The following is a 27,830-nucleotide window of genomic DNA, read 5'->3' as shown; positions in this document are numbered from 1 at the left end:
ATTGCTTTGGTCTTGAAAAGGGTCACTCCAACAATGCTGAAACACATTCACGTCATCATACGGGGCGGCAGGTAACCTAGCGGTTAGAGTGTTGATCTAGTAACCAAAAGGTTGCTAGATCGAATCCCCGAGCTGATAAGGTAAAAATCTGTCGTTCTGCCCCTGACGAAGGCAGGGGCACTGTTCCTAGGCACTGTTCCTAGGCCATCATTGAAAATAAGAATTTGTTCTTAACTGACTTGCCTAGCTAAATAAAAATAAAATAATAGACTGTTATTCAATACACTGAATATTCTCAGCCAGACATACCCTAATGTGACCCCTGCTACACTATCCATCTGTATCGGTTTGGTGTCTGACCATTAGTCCATGTATCTGTCTGTCTCTCCCACAGACGACCGTTTCCTGCTGGGGATAGGGTCACCTTCAATGGCAAAGACTGTCTGTGTCAGTACTGTGTCCAGCCCACATCCCCAGGACCCGGCAAGGACATCATCGATTCCAACTGTGAGTAGCCTCTATCTCCACTATCATTACAGTACTGTGAATGGCTTAGTTACATTGAACTAACACTCAGACAAAAATGTCCAACCAATTTATTTGAGTTCATATGATGTGTGTAACCCATTGTTAGTGATAAACACCAGAACTCTGTAAACTACTAGTAACCAATATACAGTACTCAGTAATAAGCGCAGCAATTATTCAACTGCAGCTTAGACATAGCCTGGTCCTAGATCTGTTTGTGCTGTATATCCAAACCTGGGACCATCCTAGCTCAGCAATACTTTCGCAATCATTTTACAAATCCTGTTGTGCCCCAGCAACGTAGATTTGTTTGTAAAATTCTATTTGCTTCCATTTCTTTCGTTTGTGTTTTTTTGGCATGTTGTCGGTATTTTAATGTGTCCTAAAATCCTAAGAACATCTGTGCTCCCCTTTGTCCATGTTTCTTGGAGATCCTTTGACTGGAAATGTTTTGTGATACTCTTAAGTCATGATGTGGTATAACACCTCAAATTAATGTCACTTTACTTAAGGTGTCTGTGCACACTCTGTAAGGGCAATTGACATGGTTATGACGCCCAACATACCATTCAATCGAATAATGTGACACAGAGATGGGTAAATGACATAACACCCTGTTATAACATCTGGTATGTAGACTCTTATGTAGCATGTAATAACATATGGCATACCTTGTCATGCCGACTCTGTAATAGCAGTTGTTATTAACAGTTGACATTAGAGCATATGACAACAGGATGACCAATAATTTGTAACACTCTTTATAACCGTTTATATAACATCTAATGCTGTAACTCATAACTATTTAAAACTTCTTTTGACAGCTTATGACAAATGTAATAATGTATTATATAGCTGGTATAACGGCTTTATGATTGCATATATTAGGACATCTACAGTAAAGTGTTACCAATGTAATATACCTTAATGGAAGATTGAATCAGCCATTAATAAGCCATGGCTATTAAGTCTGTGTGTGTGTGTGTGTGTGTGTGTGTGTGTGTGTGTGTGTGTGTGTGTGTGTGTGTGTGTGTGTGTGTGTGTGTGTGTGTGTGTGTGTGTTTTACAGGCTGTACGGGCTGTGGTAGAGACATTAAGAATGGTCAGGCTCTCTTAGCTCTGGAGAGACAGTGGCACCTGGGCTGCTTCAAGTGTAAGGCATGTCAAAAAGTCCTCACTGGGGAGTACATCAGCAAGTAAGTCTAAAAAAATCTATTATACACATGACATGCTTACACACATAGTGAAATACACACATATTATACTTCCAGACAAAGTAAAACACGCTATTCTATTCTACCCTATTTTATTTTATTCTAATCTATTCTAATGCACACAACATACACACAGTAAACTTGCAGACACAGTGAAAGACATTGTTCGATTCTATTATGTTCTATTACACACATAGTGAAACACACGGTATACTTGCAGACACAGTGAAAGACACAATTCTATTCTATCCTATTCTAATGCAGTCTGTGTTATCCTCTCTCTGCACAGGGATGGCACACCCTATTGTGAGAAGGACTACCAGGTCCATTTTGGGGTCCAGTGCGAAGCCTGCCAGCAGTTTATCACAGGCAAAGTGCTGGAGGTAAGCCAATCACCAATCACCTAACATTCATTCCTCCCCCTGCCTGTCACCAATTGGCTGATTGGTTTAACACATAGGGAGAGCCGAACTCTGTTCGGCGTTCAACTTACTCTTGAAAGTTGTAATAGTAGAATGCACAAGGTGGGTAGTGCATCATCAGTTTTCATCTTGTCATGTCAGTCATTGCACACCTTAGAGAGCTATTTACAGCTTGTCAGAAATGTCCAGATCAACTAGCCCATGTCAGCTAATATTTTTGAGTTAGGTTTTTTTATCCCATAGATTTTGTTGTAATATTTGAGTAACAAATTAGCTTTAAAACTTCAACATTTTCTCTGCACCACATGATAAAATGTGTAGAATTCCAGGAAATTAGCTTTAAATTGCAAAATGTTCACTCCCCCAACAAGAGGGGTGTGAACAGTTTGTGTTATGAACAATGCTTGTGCATATAGAAATAGGCGTGGCCCGCGCGCATACATGGGGGTCGCAGGATGTTTCCCAATGCTGGAAGGGAGGCCTGAGTGAAAAAATGTGGGAACCCCTGCCATAACTCATAGTCGGATTGCATCTCTGTCTGCAGACAGGCTGGCCACTACTATGGCAGGGAGAGCGAAAGGACATATTGCTGGAGAGAGAGAAAGTCAGAGAAATGCAGGGTGGAATGACAGAAGCAGATAGGAGAGGGGCAAACAGAATGAGTTGTGTTACACAATGAGGCAGACAGATATGCTGCTTTGTTCTACTCCGGATGCACTGACAGCAATGGAGCCATCGCTACTTTGTTTCATTCCCAATGGATTTGGCCATTGCCTGTGGTCAATGTCTGTGAGTGTGTGCTCACAAAAACAATGAATCTTTAGCAGAACTCATTCGTGTTAGTGACTATTTGGCGTAGTCCTGTATTCAGAAGATGTATCATTGGATTACCTAAGAGCATTTCACAATTCTGCTAAAGATGAATCGTTTTTGTGTAGACACATATCGACACTATAGTTTTGTTTAGCGCAGTTTGTGTGTATGTCTGGACTGGAGGGTGGTCCTGGATCAACAGGGATGGTTAAAGAGTCGCCGGCTTTGTATCTAATGACATTTTTTATACTGTAGCTTATTCAGATGTGCGTGTGATCCAGCCAACTCTTACAGGTATAGCCAAGGAAAATGAACTATGAAAATCCTAATTTTCAAGGCCATAGCCCCATATCTGTGAATTGGCACTTGTCTATTAGAGTACTGGTGAGTGGGATGGGTGGTTGGTCAGGGCTGTTTGCTTCTCCATTCTTCTGTTCAGTGTCCTGTTCCTAATAGCTTTTGTGTGACATTTTGCTGTGCATGCTAAGCACCTCATTATACAGTTTCGAAGTACTGTAGCCCCCTATGCAATATCAGGGGAGGATACTGTTAACTTTACTTTAGCACAAAGGGAGGATAGCTCCTATATTTGAAAGCATGTTGACTTTCAGTGAACCCTTTGTGGTATGCCTGGATGAATGGGTAAATCAAAGGTAGATTTAATCAGTTAACTGTATATGTATATCATGTTAACCTCGTCTCTCACATTGCTGGTGCATAGAGCCTTGCAACAGTGTGGAAATGTTTGGAACTTAGGGGTGTGGATTTACTGAGTGACATGCTACTCAATTCAAATTCTGAGCGAATCACACGACTATGAGGCCCATAAAACCTGCCTATTTCTAAAATGTATCTTCTTAAAATCTGTTTTAAACCTAACCTTAACCTTAACCCTAACCTTAACCACACTGCTAACCTTATGCCTAACTGTAACCTTAAATTAAGACCAAAAAGCACATTTTTGTAGCCAATTTTGACTTTGAATCTGACTTTGTGGCTATGGAAGCTAGTGGAAACCAAGGGTGAGCTAGCCTGTGACAGTTTTATTAGATGGGACATTTAAAAAAGCCAAAAATCGGAAATAAAAATAAATGTTCTATCACTTTAACCATATTATTTTGGGGAAGCCCAAATGAAAAGTTTATACGTGAAAACTATTTCTAAGATCAATTGTGCTGCTTGTGCTTTGAAGTCCACAATGTAGGGGGGAGGGTGGCACTAGATGATGAGGGTTGTGCTAGATGGTGATGGACTGAGAGATCAGCCAATTAAAACCGGCGGCTGTATTTGCCACTCCTCCCATAGTCTCCCATTCAAGCTCCATTCTGAGACGCTGTGAAACCAGACGGTTCGACAGAGAGAGAGCTGTCTGGTGGACAAGATTAATGTCATGTAAATGCCTCTTAATTAACTGCTCCTGTGAAGAAATGCACATACACTGGACATTACACTAAACCATGCCCTGGATGGACTAGTGAGTCAGCATGTTCCAGTTCTTAAGAAAACTGCATGTGGGTTGATTACACATACTTAGTCATGTTATTTGCACAATGTCATCATTTGATGTGCACTATGTTTCTTCTCTCTGTTGGGCTGTTGTTGCTAAACGTGATGAACAAGTAAAGACGGCCATCAGTGGAGCAGTGTCGGTGTAAAGGAATGACATGGGAATGAGAGAGACACGAGAGTCAGAAATAATGATATAATTCATGCCTTACCTTTGAAGATCTTCTTCTGTTGGCACTCCAATATGTCCCATAAACATCATAAATGGTCCTTTTGTTCGATAAATTCTGTCGTTATATCCCCAAAATGTCCATTTATTTGGCGCGTTTGATTGAGAAAATACACCGGTTCCAACTCGCGCAACATGACTACAAAGTATCTAATAAGTTACCTGTAAACTTGATCCAAACATTTCAAACAACTTTCCTAATCCAACTTTAGGTATTTTTAAACGTAAATAATCTATAAAATTTAAGACGGGATAAACTGCGTTCAATACAGGACGAAATCAAAGTGGAGCGAGCTTTCAGGTCGCGCGCCCCAACCACAACAGGACACTAGACTCGACCCTCATTCTGAACAGCCATACTTCTTCATTTCTCAAAGGAAAAACATCAACCAATTTCTAAAGACTGTTGACATATAGTGGAAGCGATAGGAACTGCAAGCAAGTGCCTTAGAAATCTAGATCCACATAGTAAATCCATCGAAAAGAGAGAGACCTCAAAAGAAAAAATCCTGGATGGTTTGTCCTCGGGGTTTCGCCTGCCAAATAAGTTATGTTATACTCACAGACGTAATTTTAACAGGTTTAGAAACTTTAGAGTGTTTTCTATCCAAATCTATTTATATGCATATCCTAGCTTCTGGGCCTGAGTAGCAGGCAGTTTGCTTTGGGCACACTTTTCAAAATAGTGCCCCCTAGCCTTAAGAAGCTGTGTTGCACCCGACTGGCTCCATCCCCTTTCCCCGTTAGCCACGGCCACATGGCGCACCTGTGGGCAGGTGAGTCGGCCGCTACCGAAGGGGACTGGCGGTGTCCGGTGAACCGGGACTTCCCGACATGGTCTCCCATTTTTACACGGCTTGAGTATCGCCCAGTATGCTGGGAACCCAGTCAACCGCTCTGCGCCCCGGCACAGGCGGGGGTTTAATGTCTCGCCAGCCCTCCCGGCGCTTCACCAATGGCGGCGGCGGAGCACCCGGAGGCCCCTCTAGCCTTAAACCTATTTGTCTGTGAACTGTGGCCTCTCGCTCTGGCGAAGGGCAGGCGGGGGAAAGGAGGGCAACCTCCCCAACCCTGCCTAGCCACTAGCCTCTGCGTACAACAAAAAAACAAGAGTACAACTCTTAGCGGTGGATCACTCGACTTGTGCGTGGATGAAGAACGCAGCTAGCTGCGAGAACTAATGTGAATTGCAGGACACATTGATCATCGACACTTCGAACGCACTGTCTAAGGGTCGCTTTGCCATCAATCGGAACCTCCGGGTTTCCGTGGCTGGGGCAGTCGCAGGCCGCCACCGTGCAGACCAGGACGGCTCGGTGGGAGGGTTGAGGAGGGGCCTCGGCTCTCTCTCCTCTCCCCCTTGTGCCCTTCCTTTCCCTTCCCGCCTCGGTGGGAGGAGCCCACGTTCCCCGCATGGTCGGGAGCGGCTGCTGGTGGACTCTGTCTTTCCGTGCTGCCCACATTACGCATGCGATTCTCGGGGTAGTGCTCGGGGTTAGGTTTGGGCCGCAGAGCTCCGAACGCAGTCTTGAACCGGATTGAGAAGGTGAGCCCGGGCGCCCGGCTACACTCCATTTACGTTGACTATGACCTCAGATCAGACAAGACAACCCGCTGAATTTAAGCATATTACTAAGCAGAGGAAAAGAAACGGTGTGAGGCCGGTAACGGCCCCCGTCGCACCGGGGTCCGGTCTTCTCGGAGTCGGGTTGCTTGGGAATGCAGCCCAAAGCGGGTGGTAAACTCCATCTAAGGCTAAATACTGGCACAAGACCGTTAGTCGACAAGTACCGTAAGGGAAAGTTGAAAAGAACTTTGAAGAGAGAGTTCAAGAGGGCGTGAAATCGTTGAGAGGTAAATGGGTGGGGTCCGCGCAGTCTGCCCGGAGGATTCAACTCGGCGGGTCAGGGTTGGCCATTCCAGTGTGGTCGGATCCCCTCGTGGGACTGACCCCCGGTCAGGCTCGGCCCCCGCCGGGCGCATTTTCTCCGTCAGCGGTGCGTCGCGACCGGCTCTGGGTCGGCTTGGAAGGTCTTGGGGTGAAGGTGGCTACCGGTTTCAGCCGTGAGCTTTACAGCGTCCCTGCTCCGTACTCGCCGCTTCCCAGGGCCGAGGACGTAGTACCCGCTGCATCATGTACCCCTGCAGGGGGACACGGAGCCCGTTGCCCCCGGCGCGACTGTCAACCGGGTCGGACTGTCCTCAGTGCACACCCGACCAAGTTGAGTCGCCAGGGTGGAGATCGGCTCACGTAAACTGGTGCCAGGGGTCAGTGGCGATGTCGGCAACCCACCCGACCCGTCTTGAAACATGGAACAAGGAGTCTAACCCACGCGCATGTCAGAGGGTTTTCTCTGAACACACCCCGTGGTGCAATGAAAGTGAGGGCCGGCGTGAGCCGGCTGGGCCGGCACCACCAAAGCTAATTTGAGAACAAGGCTCCCTAAATTCTACCAGCACATTGACTGTAGCACTCGAGCAGGCTATACACTGGACCACTGCTACTCTAACTTCTGCGATGCATACAAAGCACTCCCCCGCCCTCCCTTCGGCAAATCCAACCATGACTCCATCTTGCTACTACCGTCCTACAGTGAGGGGAAAAAGTCTTTGATCCCCTGCTTATTTCCTTCATTAAAATGCAAATCAACTTATAACATTCTTGACATACGTTTTTCTGGATTTGATGATGTTATTCTGTCTCTCACTGTTCAAATAAACCTACCATTAAAATTATTGACTGATCATTTCTTTGTCAGTGGGCAAACATACAAAATCAGCAGGGGATCAAATACTTTTTTCCTTCACTGTATAGGCAGAAACTCAAACAGGATGTACCTGTGATGAGAACCATTCAACACTGGTCTGACCAATCGGAATCCACGCTTCAAGATTGTTTTGATCAAGTGGACTGGTAAATGTTCCAGGAAGCCTCAGAGAATAACATGGATTTATACGCTGACCCAGTGAATGAGTTTATCAGGAAGTGCATTGGAGATGTTGTATCCAATGTGGCTATTAAAACCTACCCTAACCAGAAACCGTGGATAGATGGAGGCATTCGCGCATAACTGAAAGAGTGAGCCACCGCATTAAACCATGGAAAGATGTCAGGAAATATCGCCGAATATAAACAGTGTAGTTATTCCTTTAAGCGAAATGTCGGTATAGGGACTAAGTGGAGTCGCAATTCAATGGCTCAGACACGAGACTTGTGTGGCAGGGTCTACAGGCAATTACGGAATACAAAGAGAAAACGAGCCACATCACGGACACCGACATCTTGCTTCCATACAAACTAAACACCTGCTTTGCCTGCTTTTTGGATAATACAGTGCCACCGACGCAGCCCACTACCAAGGACTCCTTCCCCGTGGCCAACATGTGTAAGACATTTAAACGTGTTAACCCTCGCAGGGCTGCTGGCCCAGACGGCATCCCTAGAGGCATCCTCAGAGCATGCGAAGACCAGCTGGCTGGTGTGCTTACAGACATTTTCAATCACTCCCTATCCCAGTCTGCTGTCCCCACATGCTTCAAGATGGCCACCATTGTTCCTGTACCAAAGAAGGCAAAGATATCTGAACTAAACGACTATCGCCCCATAGCACTCACTTCTGTCATCATGAAGTACTTTGAGAGACAAGTCAAGGATCATATCACCTCCACTTCACCTCTGCCCCAAAAGTTCCACAGACAATGCAATCGCCATCACACTGCACACTGCCCTATCCTATCTGGACAAGAGAAATACCTATGTAAGAGTGCTGTTCATTGACTAGAGCTCAGCATTCAACACTATAGTACCCTCCAAGCTCATTGTTAAGCTTAAGGCCCTGGGTCTCAACCCCGCCCTGTGTAACTGGGTCCTGGACTTTCTGACGGGCCGCCTCCCAGGTGGTGAAGGTAGGAAACAGCATGTCCACTTCGCTGATCCTCAACACTGGGGCCCCACAAGGCTGCATACTCAGCCCCCTCCTGTACTCCCTGTTCACCCATGACTGCGTGGCCATGCACGCCTCCAACTCAATCATCAAGTTTGCAGATGACATAACAGTAGTGGGCTTGATTCCCAACAACGACAAGACAGCCTACAGGGAGGAAGTGAAGGCACTCAGAGTGTGGTGTCAGGAAAACAACGTCTCACTCAACGTCAACAAAACAAAGGAGATGATAGTGGACTTCAGGAAACAGCAAAGGGAGCACCTCCCCTATCCACATCGACGGGACTGTAGTGGAAAAGGTGGAATGTTTTAAGTTCCTTGGCGTACACATCACGGACAAACTGAAATGGTCCACCCACACAGACAGTGTGGTGAAGAAGGCGCAACCTCCCGCACCACTCCCGGAGTGGGCCAGCCACCACCGGCCTGAGGAGAGACACATGAAACGAGGGGTTAATACAGTAATCGGGAGTGGAAGATCAGTAAGAAAATCCACCAACAGGTGTGACCAAGGCCGCTTTGGAATGGGTAAGGGGTGTAGCTTACCTCTGGGCAGGTGCCTAGGAGCCTTACACTGGGCACACACCGAGCAGGAGGAAACATAAACCCTCACGTCCTTAGCCAAGGTAGGCCATCAGTACCTCCCGCTCAAACAGCGCACTGTCTGACCGATCCCAGGATGACCAGAGGAGGGTGACATGTGGGCCCAATAGATCAACCGGTCACGAACAGCAGACGGGACGTACAGACGCCCAGCGGGACACTGGACGGGATCGGGCTCTGCACGTTGCGCCTGCTCAATGTCCGTGTCCAGCTCCCACACTACCGGGACCACCAGGCAGGAGGTGGGGAGTATGGGAGTGGGATCCAGGGGCCGCTCCTCTGTGTCATACAGCCGGGACAATGCGTCTGCCTTCGCGTTTTGGGAGCCTGGTCTGTAAGAAAGGGTAAACACAAAACGGGTGAAAACATGGCCCACCTCGCCTGCCAAGGGTTCAGTCTCCTCGCTGCCCGGATGTACTCCAGGTTGCGGTGGTCAGTCCAGATGAGAAAAGGGTGTCTAGCCCCCTCAAGCCAATGTCTCCACACCTTCAAGCCCTTGACGACAGCCACCAACTTCCGGTCCCCCATGTCATAGTTTCGCTCCGCCGGGCTGAGCTTCTTCGAGAAGAAGGCACAGGGACGGAGCTTTGGTGTGTACCCGAGCGCTGAGAGAGCACAGCTCCTATCCCAGCCTCGGACGCGTCCACCTCCACTATGAACGCCAAAGAGGGGTCCGGATGGGCCAGCACGGAAGCCGAGGTAAACAGAACCCTCAGGTGACTAAAAGCCCTGTCCGTCCACTGCAAGCGCCCCGGGCCCCCCTTCAGCAGTGAGGTAATGGGAGCCACTACCTGACCAAAACCCTGGATAAACCTCCGGTAGTAGTTTGCAAACCCTAAGAACCGCTGCGCCTCCTTTACCATGGTGGGAGTCGGCCAATTACACATGGCTGCAATGCGGTCACTCTCCATCTCCACCCCTGAGGTGGAAATGCGATACCCTAGGAAGGAGACGGACTGTTGGAAGAACAGGCATTTCTCAACCTTGACGTACAGGTCATGCTCCAACATGCGACCAAGCACTCTGCGCACCAGGACACATGCTCGGCGCGTGTAGCGGAGTATATCAAAATGTCATCAGTATACACCACTACACCCTGCCCATGCAGGTCCCTGAAAATCTCGTCTACAAAGGCTTGGAAGACTGATGGCGCATTCATCAACCCGTACGGCATGACGAGGTACTCATTGTGCCCAGAGGTGGTACTGAACGCCATCTTCCACTCGTCTCCCTCTCGATACGCACCAGGTTGTAAGTGCTCCTGAGATCTAATTTGGTAAAGAAGCGCACCCCGTGCATTGACTCTATCGCTGTGGCTATGAGAGGTAGCGGGTAACTATACCTCACAGTGATCTGGTTCAGACACCGATAGTCAATACACGGGCGCAGACCTCCCTCCTTCACAAAAAGAAACTCGAGGAGGCGGGTGAAGTGGAGGACCGAATGTACCCCTGACGCAGGGATTTGGAGACATATGTTTCCATAGCCTCCGTCTCCGCCTGTGAGAGGGGATATGCGTGACTCCTGGGAAGTGCAACGTCTACCAGGAGCTCTATCGCACAATCGCCCCGTCGATGAGGTGGTAATTGAGTCGCCTTCTTTTTGGAGAAGGCGAGAGCCAAATCGGCATATTCAGGGGGAATGTGCACGATGGAGACCTGGTCTGGACTCTCCACCGTAGTAGCACCAACGGAAACCCCATAACACCTACCTGAGCACTCTCGCGACCACCCCTTGTGGCCAACAAACAGTGGGGATATGACAAGCTAACCAGGGTAGGCCCAGCACCACGGGAAACGCAGGAGAGTCAATAAGGAAGAGACTAATTCTCTCTGTATGAAGGGTGCGTGCTGGTGGCAGGGAAGTCAGGCGCAGGAGATCGAACTTGGTATAAAACGGAGCAGTTTAATAAGTGCTCAAAACTCCATAAACCAAAAATATACAAAATAATACAAATGGGTACAAAACCCGTCGCACACTGGAACACATCTTGCACAAAGCTTACAAACAAACAATCACCGACAAGGACAATGAGGGGGAACAGAGGGTTAAACACACCACATGTAATGAATGGGATTGGAAACAGGTGTGATACAAGACAAGACAAAACCAAAGGAAAATGAAAAGAGGATCAGCGATGGCTAGAAGGTCGGCAACTTCGAATGCCGCCCGAATAAGGAGAGGGACCAACTTCGGCGGAAGTCGTGACACAAGGTCACTAGTTTGAATCCCCGGGCCGACTAGGTGAAACATCTGCTGATGTGCCCTTCAATAAGTCACTTAACTCTATTTTCTCCTGTCAGTTGCTCTGGATAAGAGTGTCTGCTAAATGACAAAAATGTAAATTATATCTCTGTGTGTGTTTCCAGGCAGGGGACAAACACTATCACCCCAGCTGTGCACGATGCAGCAGGTGCAACCAGATGTTCACAGAAGGAGAAGAGATGTACCTGCAAGGTGAGTAGCTAGATGGGCTGAAGTTATAACTGGAGCATTTTAAGGGTTATTACGGTATAGCTGGGTTGGTTTAGCCTGGTCGCTGATCTGCTGTATTGCCAACTCTAAGGTTTGACCATAAATGTTGGCAAGAGAGCACAAACAGATCTTGAACCAGGTTAGGTTTGGTTGTCTTTGTTCTCTAATACCATCTGTCTCTGTTCTCTTCCACAGGATCAACAGTGTGGCACCCTGGCTGTAAGAACACAACCAGAACAGAGGAAAGACATAGGGAACGGGTAGGAAATATATCTGGCCTCTTGTACCTTGACCTTGTTTGCGTTGTGCAAGTGTCTCTTCTGTGTCAGCCACTCCTAATTTCCCCCCTATATCCCTTCCCCTTGGCCCCAAACCTGTTTGCAGATTTGTTTGGTGTAAGTAATATGGTGGAAAATCCATCACTACACTGCTTATACCTACCCAGACACCACAGGTCTGAAAACATCAAAGGGTTAGAGCCAAAGGGAAGGGGTAGGGAGTGATCATTCAGTGATCACACAGACACCTACGGTATGCCTCTCTTCCCCTTTAATCATATGTCTACCGGTGTATGTAGTGTGTGTGTGTCCTTTGCTCTGTGGTGGTTGTGTGCGTGTGACCTACAGATCTTGGGTCAATTCCATTTCAATTCAGTCAATTCAGAAAGTAAGCAGACATTTTCTCATTGGAAAGCGTTGATAAAAAAACATAAATGTTCTAATAGGAAAGCATTGAGAATAAATGGAATTGGAATTAAAATGCCAGTTTACTTCCAGAATTGACTGAATTGAAATGGGATTGACCCCAACCTTGGTGACTGTGATCTGGCCAGCTGAATGGGCTGCATCTAAGTCAGGTTGGAGAGCCCATGTGTGTGTGACTTCCTGTGAATCCCCCCTCTCCCTTCCCTTCCTCCACAGCTGTTACCTCCGTCACTATTACTCCTCCAAAAAACAGAAAGGCAGGTACTGTATTCGCTATTGACTATGCAATGGCATCATCCTGTTTTACTTTCTCCATGATGTTGCATAGGTCATAGGACATGATGCGCTGTGTGCTGCCCCCTGCTGGAGCCAGCCTGCATTGTTAAAATGCTACACACATTTGCACATTACATCTCATACACCTGTATCGCCCTCATGTAGAAGGAGCATGGGCTAAAGACAAAGACATATTTGTGGAGTAGACATGAACAGTGTTCAAATTATACATTGACTCTTGTGGATGCCCAATGGCTCTTGGGGGCATCCAATTTGTTATGGGGGTGCCCAGCCCACTTGTAATTCAAACCATGCAGATAAATGTCAAACAATAAATTAATGGTTGTTTTCACACAAACTACTCTCTTTAAAAATACCCCATTTAAGGCCTCCTGAGTGGCGCAGCGGTCTAAGGCACTGCATGAGGCGGTGCACAATTGGCCAGGCATCGTCTGGGTTAGGGGAGGGTTTCACCGGCCAGGATGTCCTTGTCCCATCGCACTCTAGTGACTCCTGTGGCGGGCCGGGCACATGCACACTGACAAAGTTGCAAGTTGCAAGGTGTACGGTGTTTCCTCCGACACATTGGTGCAGCTAGCTTCTGGGTTAAGCTAGCAGTGTGTCAAGAAGCAGTGCGGTTTGGTGGGGTCATGTTTCAGAGGACGTATGGATCTCGACCTTCTCCTCTCCCGAGTCCGTACGGGAGTTGCAGCGATGGGACAAGACTGTAACTACCAATTGGGGAGAAAAAGGGGTAAAAAGACCCCATTTATAGTAACCATGTGGTTGTGAAAACATGTTTCATGTCAATGGCTGCATTCAATCAATACATGAATTCAGGACTGTTGTTTCCATCTGAATTCTGCATTTCCCATTCGAAGGCATGTGGTATTTACAGTATTAAGGACATTATTAAGTCACAAAGAAAATGCTGTCATTCACTTTGCAAGAGGCAAATTATTGACGACATTGCGAGATTATGTGTTTGTATTTTATTTAAAGATGTAATCTAGGGCTGGGCCAGTACCTGAAAGGTCGTTGGTTTGAATTCCCGAGCCAACAAGGTAAACAATCTGTCAATGTGCACTTGAGCAAGGGACTTAATCCTAATTTGCTACAGGAGTGCCGTACTACTATGGCTGACCCTGTACAACAACACATTTCACTGCACGTAGTATCTGGTGTATGTGACAATAAAACATCTTCTCATGGAATTTCTAATACAAAGTTAGGTGTTGAACTAGGTGTCTGAGTTGACTGAGTTGACATACACTATACATACAAAAATATGTGGACACCTCTTCCAATTAGTGGATTCGGCTATTTCAGCCACACCAGTTGTTGACAGGAATAAAAATCAAACAAACCTGCAATCTCCATAGACAAACATTGGCAGTAGAATGGCCTTACTGAAGAGCTCAGTGACTGGAAGGCCAGACAAGCTCACAGAACGGGACCGGCGATTGCTGAAGCGTGTAGTGTGTAAAAATCGTCTGTCCTCGGTTGCAACACTCACTACCGAGTTCAAAACTACCTCTGGAAGCAATGTCAGCACAATAACTGTTTTTCGGGAGCTTCATGAAATGGGTTTCCATGGCCGAGCAGCTGCACACAAGAGTAAGATCACAATGCCAAGCAACGGCAGGACTGGTGTGAAGCTCGCCACCACTGGACTTTGGAGCAGTGGAAATGCGTTCTCTGGAGTGATGAATCACGCTTCACCATCTGGCAGTCCGACGGACGAAACTGGGTTTGGCGGATGCCAGGAAAACGCCACCTGCCCGAATGCATAGTGCCAACTGTAAAGTTTGATGGAGGAGGAATGGTCTGGGGCTGTTTTTCATGGTTCGAGGTAGGCCCCTTAATTCCAGTGAAGGGAAATCTGAACGTTACAGCATGCAATGACATTCTAGACGATTCTGTACTTCCAACTTTGTGGCAACAGTTTGGGGAAGGCCCTTTTCTGTTTCAGCACAATGCCCTCATGCACAAGCGAGGTCCATACAGAAATTATTTGTCGAGATCGGTGTGGAAGAACTTGACTGATCTGCACAGAGACCTGACCTCAACCCCATCTAACAACTTTGGGATGAATTGGAACGCTGACTGCGAGCCAGGCCTAATCGCCCAACTTCAGTGACCGATCTCACTAATGCTCTTATCCCTGAATGGAAGAAAGTCCCCGCCTCAATGTTCCAACATCTAGTGGAAAGCCTTCTCAGGAGAGTGGAGGCTGTTATAGGACCAAAGCGGGGACCGACTCCATATTAATGCCCATGATTTTGGAATAAGATGTTCGACTAGCAGGTGTCCACATACTACTGGTCATGTAGTGTATTTCACTCATCATTTGCAATGGAGGCAAACATAATGCTGTAGCAACTTTAACCCAACACCTAGCAACCTCGTCAAGAGGTTAGGATCTCTTGGTGTAACAGTAAGAGATACGGACAGGTGTCACTGGACCCGTGTTCGAGTCCTGGTTGGGACTGCCTCTTGAATTTCCTGCAATACGGATTGAAAAAGGATGAGATGACATGAGCCAACTGAAAGATAACTTAAAGCTAGTCCAGAGATGCCCTTGAACTTGTACCGAGAGATGTTGTCTTGACATATCACATTTCTGTTCAATAATGTAACCAACAGTTCTCTTCTTGCAGCCTTCGAGGTCGTCGTCCGAGAGTATCTGTTCCAGACCTGGTTCAAGCATACCTGGCTCACCGGGTCATACCATATATGTGAGTTCTATCTACCGTATATCTTGCCTGACAACTCACACTAAATTATTCCACTGCTCTGCTACATACTTTAGTCTGAGACTGCTATCATTGAAGTAGTTTGTGGTGAGGAGGGGCACGAGGGGTGTTGTACAAAACAAAGTAATCAGCGATTGGATGGTCTCTAACCAAGTATTAAAGCAAAGGATGAATTTTAAAACCGGATGCTTTACCCACATGTGTTCTGGCCCAACCAGACGGCCCCGAATGTGCTTCGCATTCGGTGAAGGGTCGGGGAGGTACTAAAATCCAGACTCATTGCAGAGAATAAACTAACGTCTATGGGCGTGGCATAGCGTTTGGCCTGAGCAAGGTGTCTGGGTAGCCAGGCAAATGTACATCTACCCTCACACACATACTGGGCTGGATGTGCTGCTTTTATTTTTAGAATTTAGGCCACTTCTCCCCTAACAAAGCTTAAAATAAATTGTGACTCCCTGTGTAAACTTTGTCTTAGTCCTTTTTCTTACATGTACATAGATTTTCTGTTCCCCCTTACATTGTTCATGTTGCTGTACCCTTACTGCCAATCCTCGCTTCATGTAAAACAGAAGGGGCCCTAGGCTTATCAGACTCCCTAATAGTTATTCTATAGACCGTTGCAAATTGATTGTAACTTTCCCAAAATTCCCATGTATTCCAGAAATCCTGGTTGGAAGATTCAGTCAGGAGGGAATAGGCAGCAAATCTGTAAATCCTCCAAATGGGATTTCTGGAAAACCTGAGAATTTTGCTGTTCAAGAAATTTTGCAACCCTACTGACCACTAATACTTGCTAGTGTTAACCTGTCTCAGTAGATGTGTGCTTTTAGTTGTGTATAACCTCTCTCGCTCTGTCTCTATGTATGTGTCGATCTGTCTGTCTACCTGTCTGTCTGTGTCCCTAGGCAAAAGTAGACAATGAGATCCTTGATTACAGGGACCTAGCCGCCATTCCCAAAGTCAAAGCAATTTATGACATAGAGCACCCTGATCTGATTACCTATGAGCCTTTGTACACCATGTCCCTGGATGAGAGGGAGGAGAGGAGGGAGAGTGTGGGAGAGGTAATTAGAGTGCAACCATGCATGAATGTCTGTGTGTGTTTGCGTGTGTGTGTGTGTGTGTGTGTGTGTGTGTGTGTGACGCATCATGTAAAAATGAATGAGCCTGCATTCTGAAGTTACAATCTGTGAAAGAAAACGTCTGTGATGCATAAATCATACTATCATAAGTCATCTTTCTTCCATCTTTCCACCTTGGAAAGTATGTCTGTTGTTGCAGGGTGGAAGGCTGACACTTTTAGTGCACATTTCATGTTTAGTCTAGTGTAAATCCTTTCACATTCAGTTTGCTGAGTCACCTTCTGTGTCCACAGCTCCATACTGCGAGAAGGGAGCGTTCCCCCATGCCAGACGACAAGGTAAGGCACCCAATTATTATCATTGGTGGTACATGGTTTTGGTGTGTCTCTTCTAATAGTATGGTAATGTTGGATGTTGATATTAGTAGATTTTTTTCTTTTTCAGTCCTCAAGAAACATGTCACCTACACCATCTGCTGAGGTGAGTGCCTGTGTCAAGACAGTCAGTGATTTGATTTATATTAATCTTTACTTGACAGTGGGACTGTGGCTACGATGTAATTCCATCTGCTTCAAAAACAAAACTTGAAAGTAAAAAAAGAACATTGCATCTCAGTACCGCATTACACCATAATACTCTTGTTTAGCGTTCAGGAGGAATAGAATAGAATAACTTAATTTTGTTGCAGAGAGACAGCTTCTGTAACTGATAATGAAGAGAAGCTCTTGGATTGACAGTGATTGGCAGGTGAGGTCACTGTGTTGTCCCTGTTAGGGCTGCTATGACATGAGGGAACGCATCCTCCAGAGGTCCACCAGTCAGGGCTCTATCGGATCACACGTCTACAATCGCAATAGTTACACCCCGTTGTCACGCTCACCGCAGCACTTTCACAGACCAGGTGAGTGAGTGTGTGTGTGTGTGTGTGTGTGTGTGTGTGTGTGTGTGTGTGTGTGTGTGTGTGTGTGTGTGTGTGTGTGTGTGTGTGTGTGTGTGTATTTGTGTCTATGTATGTGTGCGTGCGTGCGAGCATGTGTGATTTGTATTGTTACTCTCTACAGGTTGCACAGGAGAAAGAATTGAAAATAGTCTGATAAATACAGTAGGCAGTGCCTCTCTCCACTCTTCCCTTACTATTTTGACAAGAACATAATAACACTTGTTCACAACTCACAGGAGTAACATTCATGCCTGTCACTCTTTCTTAACCACACCTTAATCTTAACTCCCCACTGCAGCTGCTCTGTTGCTGTCATCTTTAATCTTTACTCTTCACATCTTCACTGACCATCCTGGTAACACTAATAACTTTAATGAATATTCCTTATGAATATGTTAAATGTTAAATAATTTAATAATGAAATATTTATTTACTATTAATGTACAGTGGCTTGCGAATGTATTCACCCCCCTTGGCATTTTTCCTATTTTCCTACCTGGAATTAAAATGTATTTTTGGGGCGTTTGTATCATTTGATTTACACAACATGGCTATCACTTTGAAAACACAAAATATTTTTTCTTGTGAAACAAACAAGAAATAACACAGAAAAACAGAAAACTTGAGCGTGCATAACTATTCACCATAACTATTCTTTCTGGCCACTCTTCCGTAAAGACCAGCTCTGTGGAATGTATGGCTTAAATTGGTCCTATGGACAGATACTCAAATCTCCACTGTGATGGTTTGCAGCTCCTTCAGGGTTACCTTTGGTCTCTTTGTTGCCTCTCTGATTAATGCCCTTCTTGCCTGGTCCGTGAGTTTTGGTGGGCGGCTCTCTCTTGGCACGTTTGCTGTGGTGCCATATTCTTTCAATTTTTTTGTAATGGATTTAATGGTGCTCAGTGGGATGTTCAAAGTTTGTGATATTTTTTTATAACCCAACCCTGATCTGAACTTCTCCATAACTTTGTCCCTAACCTATTTGGAGAGCTCCTTGGTCTTCATGGTGCCACTTGCTTGGTGGTGCCCCTTGCATAGTGGTGTTGCAGACTCTGGGGCCTTTCGGAACAGATGAAAATATACTGAGATCATGTGACACTTAGATTGCACACAGGTGGACTTTATTTAACTAATTATGTGACTTCTAAAGGTAATTAGTTGCACCAGATCTTATTTAGGGGCTTCATAGCAAAGGGGGTGAATACATATGCATGCACCACTTTTCTGTTTTTTATTTCTTTGAATTTTTTTAAACAAGTTCTTTTTTTCATTTCACTTCACCAATTTGGACTGTTTTGTGTATGTCCATCCAAATAAAAATCTATTTAAATTACAGGTTTAATGCAGCAAAATAGGAAAAACGCCAAGAGGGATGAATACTTGTGCAAGCTACTGTTTATATAGTTTATAGTTTATTAATGCTATTCATATAAACACAGTTTTTTCATTTGAAGGTGTATCTCGTAATACACTTTTTCCTTATTCCTTATCCCCGTCTCCCTCAAATAGTTTTTCCTCCAAGTTTGTTGTTTTCTAGTTTTTACATGATTCCGATTTTCTACCCCTTCTTTTTGTTCACCCTCTCTCACATCCCCTCCTCCTCTCTCCCTTCCTAACTGTGGTGGTGTGTCCACTGGGTCTGTTTCCTCTCTCACCTTTCTTCCACCTCTTCCCTCCCTCCCTCCCTGTCTTTATCTGTGATGGTATGTCTACTGACTGTATTACTTCTTCCTCGGCTCCACACCTCCCTCCTCCTTTTCCACCTCCCCTCCACATCTCTCTCACATCTCCCCCTCCACATCTCCCTCCCCTCCCTACCTGTGGTGGTGTCTCCCCACCGGCTCTGTCCCCCCTCCCCTCTCTCACCTCCCCTCCCCTCCCCTGCAGAAACTCTGACAGGCATGCAGAAGCTCTGCTCTGACCTGTGCAGTAACAGCCATAGTGACTCCCGCCCCACCTCCCCTTTCAGACACCACTTCCTACCCCATAGCCAAGGTAAGACAGGGCCCTAGTCCCCATGGTCCCTCCACTCTCCCCACTACCAAGGCAAGCTGTGTCACCTCATTCAAGTCTTACTGCCTCATACGCTATGGCTAAACTACTCATGTCCCTACCATCTTCTTCAGCCCCTATACAATGCCTAGTGAAAGTCTACACACCCCTTGCACAGTTTTCACATTTTGCTGCCTTAAAATTTGATCTGAAAGGGATTACATTCAAAGTGAAAGAAACATTATAGAACATTTTCTAAATTAATTTAAAATATAAAACAAACGTGTCTTCACACCGTAGCGTTAAAACTTGTTGAAAGCACCTTTGGCAGCAATTACAGCTGTGAATGATTTTGAATTTGATTCTACCAACTCTGCACAACGCTTATGGCAACATACTATATATCCATTGTTTTTGTCAAAATTGTAATTCCAAAGACACACCAGAATGGATTTCCAAAAGGTGTTGAGTTTTCCTGAGTTGTCCTTTTCCTGACATAAATCTGCTTGACATTCAGACTACTTTTTTATATTTCTGTCCATCAATGATTTCCAACCAAATTTACTGAGCTTTAGCAATTTTGACAAAAACAATGGATATATGTTGCCATAAGAGTGCAGAGTTGGTAGAATCGAATTCAAAATGATTCACTGCGTCCAAAGGTATTTCCACCAAGTATTAACTCAGGGGTGTAAAGACTTATGCAATCAAGAAATCTTTGTGTTTTATTTTTAATTAGTTCAGAAACATTTATATATTTTTTTATTTTACTTGGGGTATGTGGACTTCCACTAGGCACTTTATACTGTTGCCATGCACATTTGATGTGAAGTGAATATCATAAGCTGACTAGCCTGGTCCCCAATATGTTTGTGCCTTTCTTACCAATTGACTGGATAGAGACGTCTCTTCTGCTGTCATGATATAGACATGCAGCCTAGTTCACTTAGACCAGAGGTTCCCAAACTTTTTCACTCAGGCTCCCCTTCTAGCATTGGGAAACTTTGAAATGTTCCACACATTACTGACATTCTGCCTGTTTAATGATAAATGCCCATTATGTCTGCCTACACAGCCTGGTCTCATAGACTAGACGTAACATAGTAAATATAAATCCTGGACATTCAAATGGGGTGGCAGGTAGCCTAGTGGTTAGAGCGTTGGACTAGTAACTGGAAGGTTGCAAGATTTAATCCCTGAGCTGACAAGGTAAAAATCGGTTGTTCTGCCCCTGAACAAGGCAGTTAACCCACTGTTCCTAGGCCGTCATTGAAAATAAGAATTTGTTTTTAACTGACTTGCCTAGTTAAATAAAGGTAAAATAAAAATTGTATGAGATGTTACGTTTGGTATGGTTACATAAGGCAGATGGTTACTTAAGGCAAAAATGAAAGTAGGGTGGATCGATGGGCGTATAATGCGAATGTCTAGCAACCCGGAGGTTGCGAATTCAAATCTCATCATGGGCAATTTTAGCTAATTAGCAACTTTTCAACTACTTACCATACTAAATGTAACATATCATACTAAATGGAGTTTACGGAATTACATACAGAATAATATGAAATGCTCTGAGACCAGGTTGGCCTGCATGCTTTGGTTAGGTCTCATATTACCTCATGGCTACAGTATGTTACTAAAATGGTTGGTTAGTGACTAACTAACCGACAATGAGATTAGTAGGATTAGGGACGGGTTAGGGTTAGATGATAAACATTTTTCAGCATCCATCTAGTTTGAATTAATCTGACAATTGTTTTGGATAAAACATGTTTTTTAAATGGTAAACTAGATATTAGATATGATATCAGTCTTATGGCCTTTTGTGTTTTGATGTTGTCTGGTTACATGCTAAGGTGTGTCCTCATCCTCATCTACTGTGTTATGATAGGGACAAACAGAGTGAATCTGTAGCTGTACCAAACGCAGAGTTGCATATGGTTCATACTGTATGCTCTGGTATGCTTCTTGTCTGCTGTATGCTTTAACTACAACATCTGCATGATTTTCCCATCCATTGATTTGGTAATACAGGATCCTTCAATAGTTCTCAAAACTGGATCACTCTTCCAGAGTAAAGTAACATCCACTTGCGTCCATTTTTATGCTTGACCCTAATCTCACATGCCAGACCTTACAGCTATATCCAATACTCAGAGACACTCTCGTCTGGCTCTGCAAGGTTAGCTTTCTCCAAATTTATGATTTCCTCATGGTTGCCCTGCTTACATTTTGTTCTTGGTTCTTCTCATCGGAGGCACTGATCCACCCAGCGGGCGGAGCTCCCCTATACCCCAACGGCCAGAGAGCCGGCCGGTCACTCCGCCTCTCTCTCTGACCCCTAAACATTTCCACCTCCCAGGTAGGAGATACACGGAGCGCACCCTGTCACTGTTACTGCTACTGGTCACCTGAGACTTTTTATTGCTCTCACTCAACTTCTCTCTACCACTTTTTCCATTTCAATAATGCTTTTGGCTCATGTGTCACTGGAAAAGTGTTTGATACGTATATATGAAATGCAAAACACTGACCACAAACTGATTGAATCAACGTTGTTTCAACGTCATTTGTCGACGTATTGTGGCACGGATTCTACATGGAAAATACATTAAAAAAAATTGACATAGACAAACCTTGTATAAAATATGTTGAATTTGTACCTTTAAAATAATGTCAGACCTTCAGCGTTATATCCACTACCAGAAAAACAAACAATAAGCTGGGCATAGTCTACACATAGTCTTTGGTCTCCCATCCAAGGTTTTAACCAAGCCCAGCTATGATATTTGTCATTGACTATTACCAATGTGCTATTGTGAGAATGATTGATGATAGATCCCCACTTAAAAAGTAAATAGATAGGGCCTCCCGAGTGGCGCAGCGGTCTAAGGCACTTCATTGCAGTGCTTGAGGTGTCACTCCAGCCCCGGGTTTGATCCTAGGCTGTGTCACAGCTGGCCTTGCCCGGGAGACCCATGCGGTGGTGCACAATTGTCCGGGTTAGGGGAGGATTTGGCCGGACGGGATGGGTGGTGGGCTGGGTGCCTGCAAGCTGACTTCGGTCACCAGCTGGACGATGTTTCCTCCGACACATTGGTGCGGCTGGCTTCCGGGTTACGTGAGCAGTGTGTCAAGAAGCAGTGCGGCTTGGCAGGGTTGTGTTTCAGAGGATGCATGGCTCTCAACCTTTGCTTCTCCCTAGTCTGTAGGGACAAGACTAACTACCAATTGGATATCACAAAAAAGGGGTAAAAGTACAAAAAAAAATATAGGAATAAAAAAATCATAAAAACAAAATAGATTTACTATTGCTATCAAAGTCATTCCAAAGGGTAGGTTTAACAGAGCAAAATAAAATTTCACCTTTATCCCTCATATATCATCAATGATTGAGACAGTGCCGGAGAAGATGGCTGACATTTTATGTGCTCCTAACTGATTGTATTTATATGTTTGTTTTTTTGCGTTGTTTGTAACTGATTTTTTTACTCATTTTGTACTTGTTACTTTTATTTCTTATTCGTGTTTTTTCAACTGCATTGTTGGTTAGGGGCTTGTAAGTAAGCATTTCACTGTAAGGTCTACCTACACCTGTTGTATTCGGCCCATGTGACTAATAGAATTTGATTCGATTTTATTTTATTTTTGAATGACACAATTTAGGCTTAGATATAAGTCAACAAAAGTTGTTGTTTCAATTCAACCCAGAATTCAACATAAAATAGACAATACAATAGGCCTAGGGTTTTAAGCTTTGGCTGATTTCAAATTGTATGATATTTAGTGATTGAAATCTATTTGGTTGTCAACACAACCAAATATCAACATTTGAAGGAGATGAAGCCTCTATATTCTGATTGGATTGTTCCATCTGTGCCACTGACTTAATCTGGCTTTCATTTCAGTTTGTCTACAAAATAATAATTGATATGTTGGATTCAACTCCATCTCAACTCAAAATCTAAGTTAAATAATAAGACTCAATCAGATGAAATGATTTAAAGTTGGATTTGATTTGATTTAATCCTATTCTTTAACTTTGATGTTTGATTGAGATAGAGTCGTGAATCCAACGTACCAATGATTAATTTGTAGACAAACTGGAATTAAAGCCAGACTTATGGCCTAAACTCACCAATGGCGAGCGTGCGATGCGTCTGTGATTTTTTTTAAAATGCATTGTTTTGAATTATAATAACCCAACCGAAGCTGGGTGGGCAGGTTGTCCTCTATGACGCCTCGCTCGTTTAAAACCTGTCACGATTTTTGTGATTTATTGCTGCCGCTGTAGTCACACAAAACATTTTTTGTTGTCATTATTCACTGTTTTTTTAACTCATTTGAATTGGAAGAAGTAGCTAAAGAGTTTTTTTTTACCATATATGCTAAATTAGACCAATTCACCCACTTATTCATACACAACATCGCTATCAGCAAAGATGATTGGAGATATGGACTATCCTGCTAGCATACAGTCACTGTTCTGCCTGTCCCATCCTTTCCACCCGCCTCGCTCTGTTTGCTCCGCCCACCCGGTGAGTTTTTCGCTTTAGTCAGTGGCACAGATAGAACTATTTAGGGAGAAGATAGATCTCCTTCAAATGTTGATATTTGGTTGCGTTGACAACCCAAAACAATACACTATCACTTTTGTGATACAGTAAATAGCCTAAAGTTAAGTTTCCTGGTTGCTAAAATTCTAATAGTTCGCTGACTTTCAGTTTATGTGACAAAATAAGCAACATAATGTGTAGAGAAACATTGTACCATTTCAACCGCTGTGAAATATATTTTCAATAACCCAAAATATTGTATTTTCAGCTGTTTGAAGCTGGTGTACGAAACTGAAATTAAAGAACAGGAAGCATAGAAATAGCACACATAGAACAGATCTATCGCTTCTTAGACTTGCTTTCAATGAGAATGACAGATCTATAACTATGTGAATTTGGTTGGGTCACCTAAAAAGTTACATATTGCAGCTTTAAAAATGAATGTAAAATGTTATCTTACAAACTAATGTAAAATTCAACTTTAAAATCGGTAACACATCCATGGCCACATTTTGAAGTGATGGTAACTATACATTTCTTCTTATGTAATCACACAAAGTGTTCTAATTCAAGATAGCTATGCTATAATAATCTGTGCAGAATCTCAAACAACATTGATCAATTGCGCCATGTACTTTTAATGTCATCTCTACTGCAATCCAGTTCTTTTGGTTCAGCCATTAGATGATGTACAGTGATAACACATGAATCTGTTGTATAGATAAACAAAATATCTGACATTGTACTCCCGTTTGAACTTTGCTTTGCTTTTAAATTATTGAAAGCACGGAGATAGACATTTGGGTGACAACTAAACCAAAAATCAGACATTGTTTTTCCATTGGAATTTGGTTGTGCTTTTAGATCATTGAAAGCATAGTGATAACACATTGGAAATTCAACTAACTTTTGTCTGTGTTTTTGAGTGGGTGAATATATCTTGTAATCCCATTGATCAACATCTCAACCAAATATTCCCCAATTATCCACGTTGAAATTACGTGGTGTGCCCAGTGGTTTTGACTATGTCTTTCTCCCTTTGCTCTTTCAGATCAGGGGATCAACATTTACAGGAAACCACCCATCTACAAACAGCACGGTATATTCACTCTCTGTGACCTGGTTTCACCAGCATTAACAGTATGATTATTGTTAGGAATAATTATACTGATTGCAAATAGAGACAGAGCTTTCCAAGAGCACGACTAGGTAATATTACTTCTCTTATCAGGGACATGATATGAGGAGTTGGTTTACTGTAAAACAACGTGATTATAGAAAGAAAATAGTGTCTTGAACCTCATTGGCTATAAACAAGATCAATAAGCTTAACTATACAAAGCAGCACCTAACCTTTTAGTAATGGTGTAAGGTTGGTGGACTAGATGTCTATGAGCAATATCTGGGTCCTTTCAATTATGTTTTTTTCAGTTTGGATTGAAATTGTGTAATCACCACATTGATCTCTAATTGTACACCATTTACTGTAACCACCTCCAATGTCAATGTGTCAATACTGTTTGAAGTCTCTCTCTGACAAAATACGTTCTGAACACTTTCTGAGAATTTAGAAACCTAAGCAAAAGATCAAGGCATGTGAGCCTACAGTACCCCATAATCTAAAGAGAAGGTTTGGGATGTCATCTTAATTCCCTTAAATGTGATTTATTGCTGACATGTTTTGAAGTGTGGTCCTTCTCCACTAATGGTTCTGTAGCCCTTTCTTGCTGTCAAATGACCTAGTGTCCTTACTGCCTTCAATAAATACTATTGAAGGCAAATAAGTTGCCATCTTGAACCGTCTTTTAAGATTACATTTGTGCATTCCTAGGACTGAGCACCCCTTCAGCGGTGCAGACAATATTATATATATTGATTAGAGCGCCATCACACTACAACTATTTACATAATCTGTGAACAATTCTGAATAATACGTGTAAGTGTAAGGTTGGTGTATTATCTTTACAATGTTCAGAGCAAATTTGAGATCACAATTTTTACATCCACCGTGTTAAATGTAACCCTTTCTTAGTGTGTATACTGTATGTGACCCACTGAAATAGTGTTAAACTGTTGCAAATTCCAACTTAAATGAACACTTATTAGAGAGGATGCTGTTACAATTTATTTTTGTTAAAGAATCACATAGTGTTTCAGTATTTTAGTCTTTTTTGGGAGGGGGGGTGTTGTTTTAACACTGTAGGTGTAAAGCCTTATTTACATATTTCCCAGCATGCCTTTCAAGTGAACATGAGAGATATCCACCCATGACTGTGTTTATTAATGACAGAGATGTATTTGTTGAATTCATAGCAGTTTAACCTTGAAGCCTTTGTTAATGTGCCAAGGTGAATGTGTTTGAAATGAAATTAAGCATTTATGGCCATATAAAATATACTTTTCATATATGTATTTATGGTCTAGTCATCCTTGACATTTCAGTCTGAAAATCTTGGCTCATAGGCCACATCAGACCTGTAAATCACAATATTCTGGTTTATGAAGTTATTAGTACTGTAATTCCTATCAGAATCCAGCCATTCAGAAAAACTGCTATTGAGAAGGATTTAATAGTGAGATCATATCATTTATACTGGAACAACCATCTCAGTGATGGGTACACTAGATTGGATTAGTTTAGAAAAATGTATGTCATTTAATCTTTGTATAGCATAAGATCAATGAATCAATGTGCATGCAGAAACATAGATATTAAAAACAAACTACTCTAAAAATCAACCTGCACAAATTATGCTGGGAAATATGATAATGAGGCCCCTCCCACATATTTTATACTCTGAGAGAGTTAACGGAAATTAACTCAACACAGACAAGTAACAACAACACCACGCATGTTGATTCCACTGTGATTCAAATAACACTTCATTCTCTGTCAATTTGTTAACCCCACTCGAATCAACACTCAGATATAACACTCACAACACTTTTCATCTCAACACTTGTAAATTTGCTGTGTAAAGATTATCACACAACATTTCAGACAGATGATGTTGAAATGTTCAGCTGTGGTTAAGGGGATTAAGGGTACTCACTCAGACTCTGATAGTCCAGTACCTCTGGTTACCAATTTAGATTCACCCGCACCAAAAAGAAAGTCTGCTGATGACATCATCAGATCCGCTACGTTTCCTGCCGCCCATGTCCCCCCTCCAGATGACACATCACCGACCGAAAACGACCACTGGCCCCCCTGCTCTCCCTCCCTGGCCCTGGCTGCCTTAGGTACAGTAGGCTCCTTATGAGCATGCTTGCACTGCCCAACCTCCTTCACCTTAGAGGCTCACTACCCCTAACCAAACCCTGAACTTGCCCCTGTCCAGAAACAACCACTAGTTCCTACCCTCTAGACATTTGTGGAGATCTCAGAGAATTTGATAGGTTTGAGCAATATGTCAATAGCACCACCTTGAACTCTGATAGGCAAGGTGGAATTTCTGCCATATGGATTTTCCAAACCTCTCAGATTTTCACAAGTGTCTAGGATGTAGGGTTTGGGTTCTTTATGGATCGGTCATAATCTCACTCTTATGCACTTGTAGCTTAACATCACCACTAAGCTTTATTGCATCCCTGCTCTCACCACAATTTCTCTCTGGAAAACAGATTGTAAAATTATTTTGCTGAATTTTGTGCAATGCTGATGAACAATGTATCCTTGAAAGACTGTTGTTGTTGGCATCATGTCACTTTTTGCTTGCTACAGCTTCAGTTGCACCTTCCTTTACACTTATAAAATCAATCAATCGACCATTCACAAGTGACT

At 43.7% G+C, this 27,830-nt stretch overlaps 1 protein-coding gene and 1 pseudogene across 11 annotated transcripts in view; both read left to right on the top strand.

Moving 5' to 3' along the window:
- The window catches only part of ablim1a (actin binding LIM protein 1a), a 136,547-nt gene that overhangs the window by 92,181 nt on the left and 16,536 nt on the right, over positions 1-27,830 (top strand). For 3 of the 11 annotated variants that reach the window (XM_045700644.1, XM_014154403.2, XM_014154405.2), the window contains exons 4-17: positions 395-507; positions 1,598-1,724; positions 2,032-2,125; positions 11,629-11,716; positions 11,930-11,994; positions 15,375-15,452; positions 16,379-16,537; positions 16,849-16,893; positions 17,000-17,035; positions 17,330-17,456; positions 19,386-19,493; positions 21,748-21,852; positions 25,098-25,145; positions 27,140-27,289. In XM_045700644.1, the coding sequence (XP_045556600.1) occupies positions 395-507; positions 1,598-1,724; positions 2,032-2,125; positions 11,629-11,716; positions 11,930-11,994; positions 15,375-15,452; positions 16,379-16,537; positions 16,849-16,893; positions 17,000-17,035; positions 17,330-17,456; positions 19,386-19,493; positions 21,748-21,852; positions 25,098-25,145; positions 27,140-27,289 (1,343 nt within the window). The remainder of the gene's footprint in view (positions 1-394; positions 508-1,597; positions 1,725-2,031; positions 2,126-11,628; positions 11,717-11,929; positions 11,995-15,374; positions 15,453-16,378; positions 16,538-16,848; positions 16,894-16,999; positions 17,036-17,329; positions 17,457-19,385; positions 19,494-21,747; positions 21,853-25,097; positions 25,146-27,139; positions 27,290-27,830) is intronic. The other 8 variants (XM_014154411.2, XM_045700645.1, XM_045700646.1 and 5 more) reach the window with 8 other exon arrangements.
- Positions 5,829-5,949, top strand: LOC123728811 (uncharacterized; annotated as a pseudogene).

The sequence above is a fragment of the Salmo salar genome, chromosome ssa18 (assembly GCF_905237065.1).
Source record: "Salmo salar chromosome ssa18, Ssal_v3.1, whole genome shotgun sequence".
Taxonomy (NCBI): domain Eukaryota; kingdom Metazoa; phylum Chordata; class Actinopteri; order Salmoniformes; family Salmonidae; genus Salmo; species Salmo salar.
This window is presented reverse-complemented; position numbering and strand designations above follow the sequence as displayed.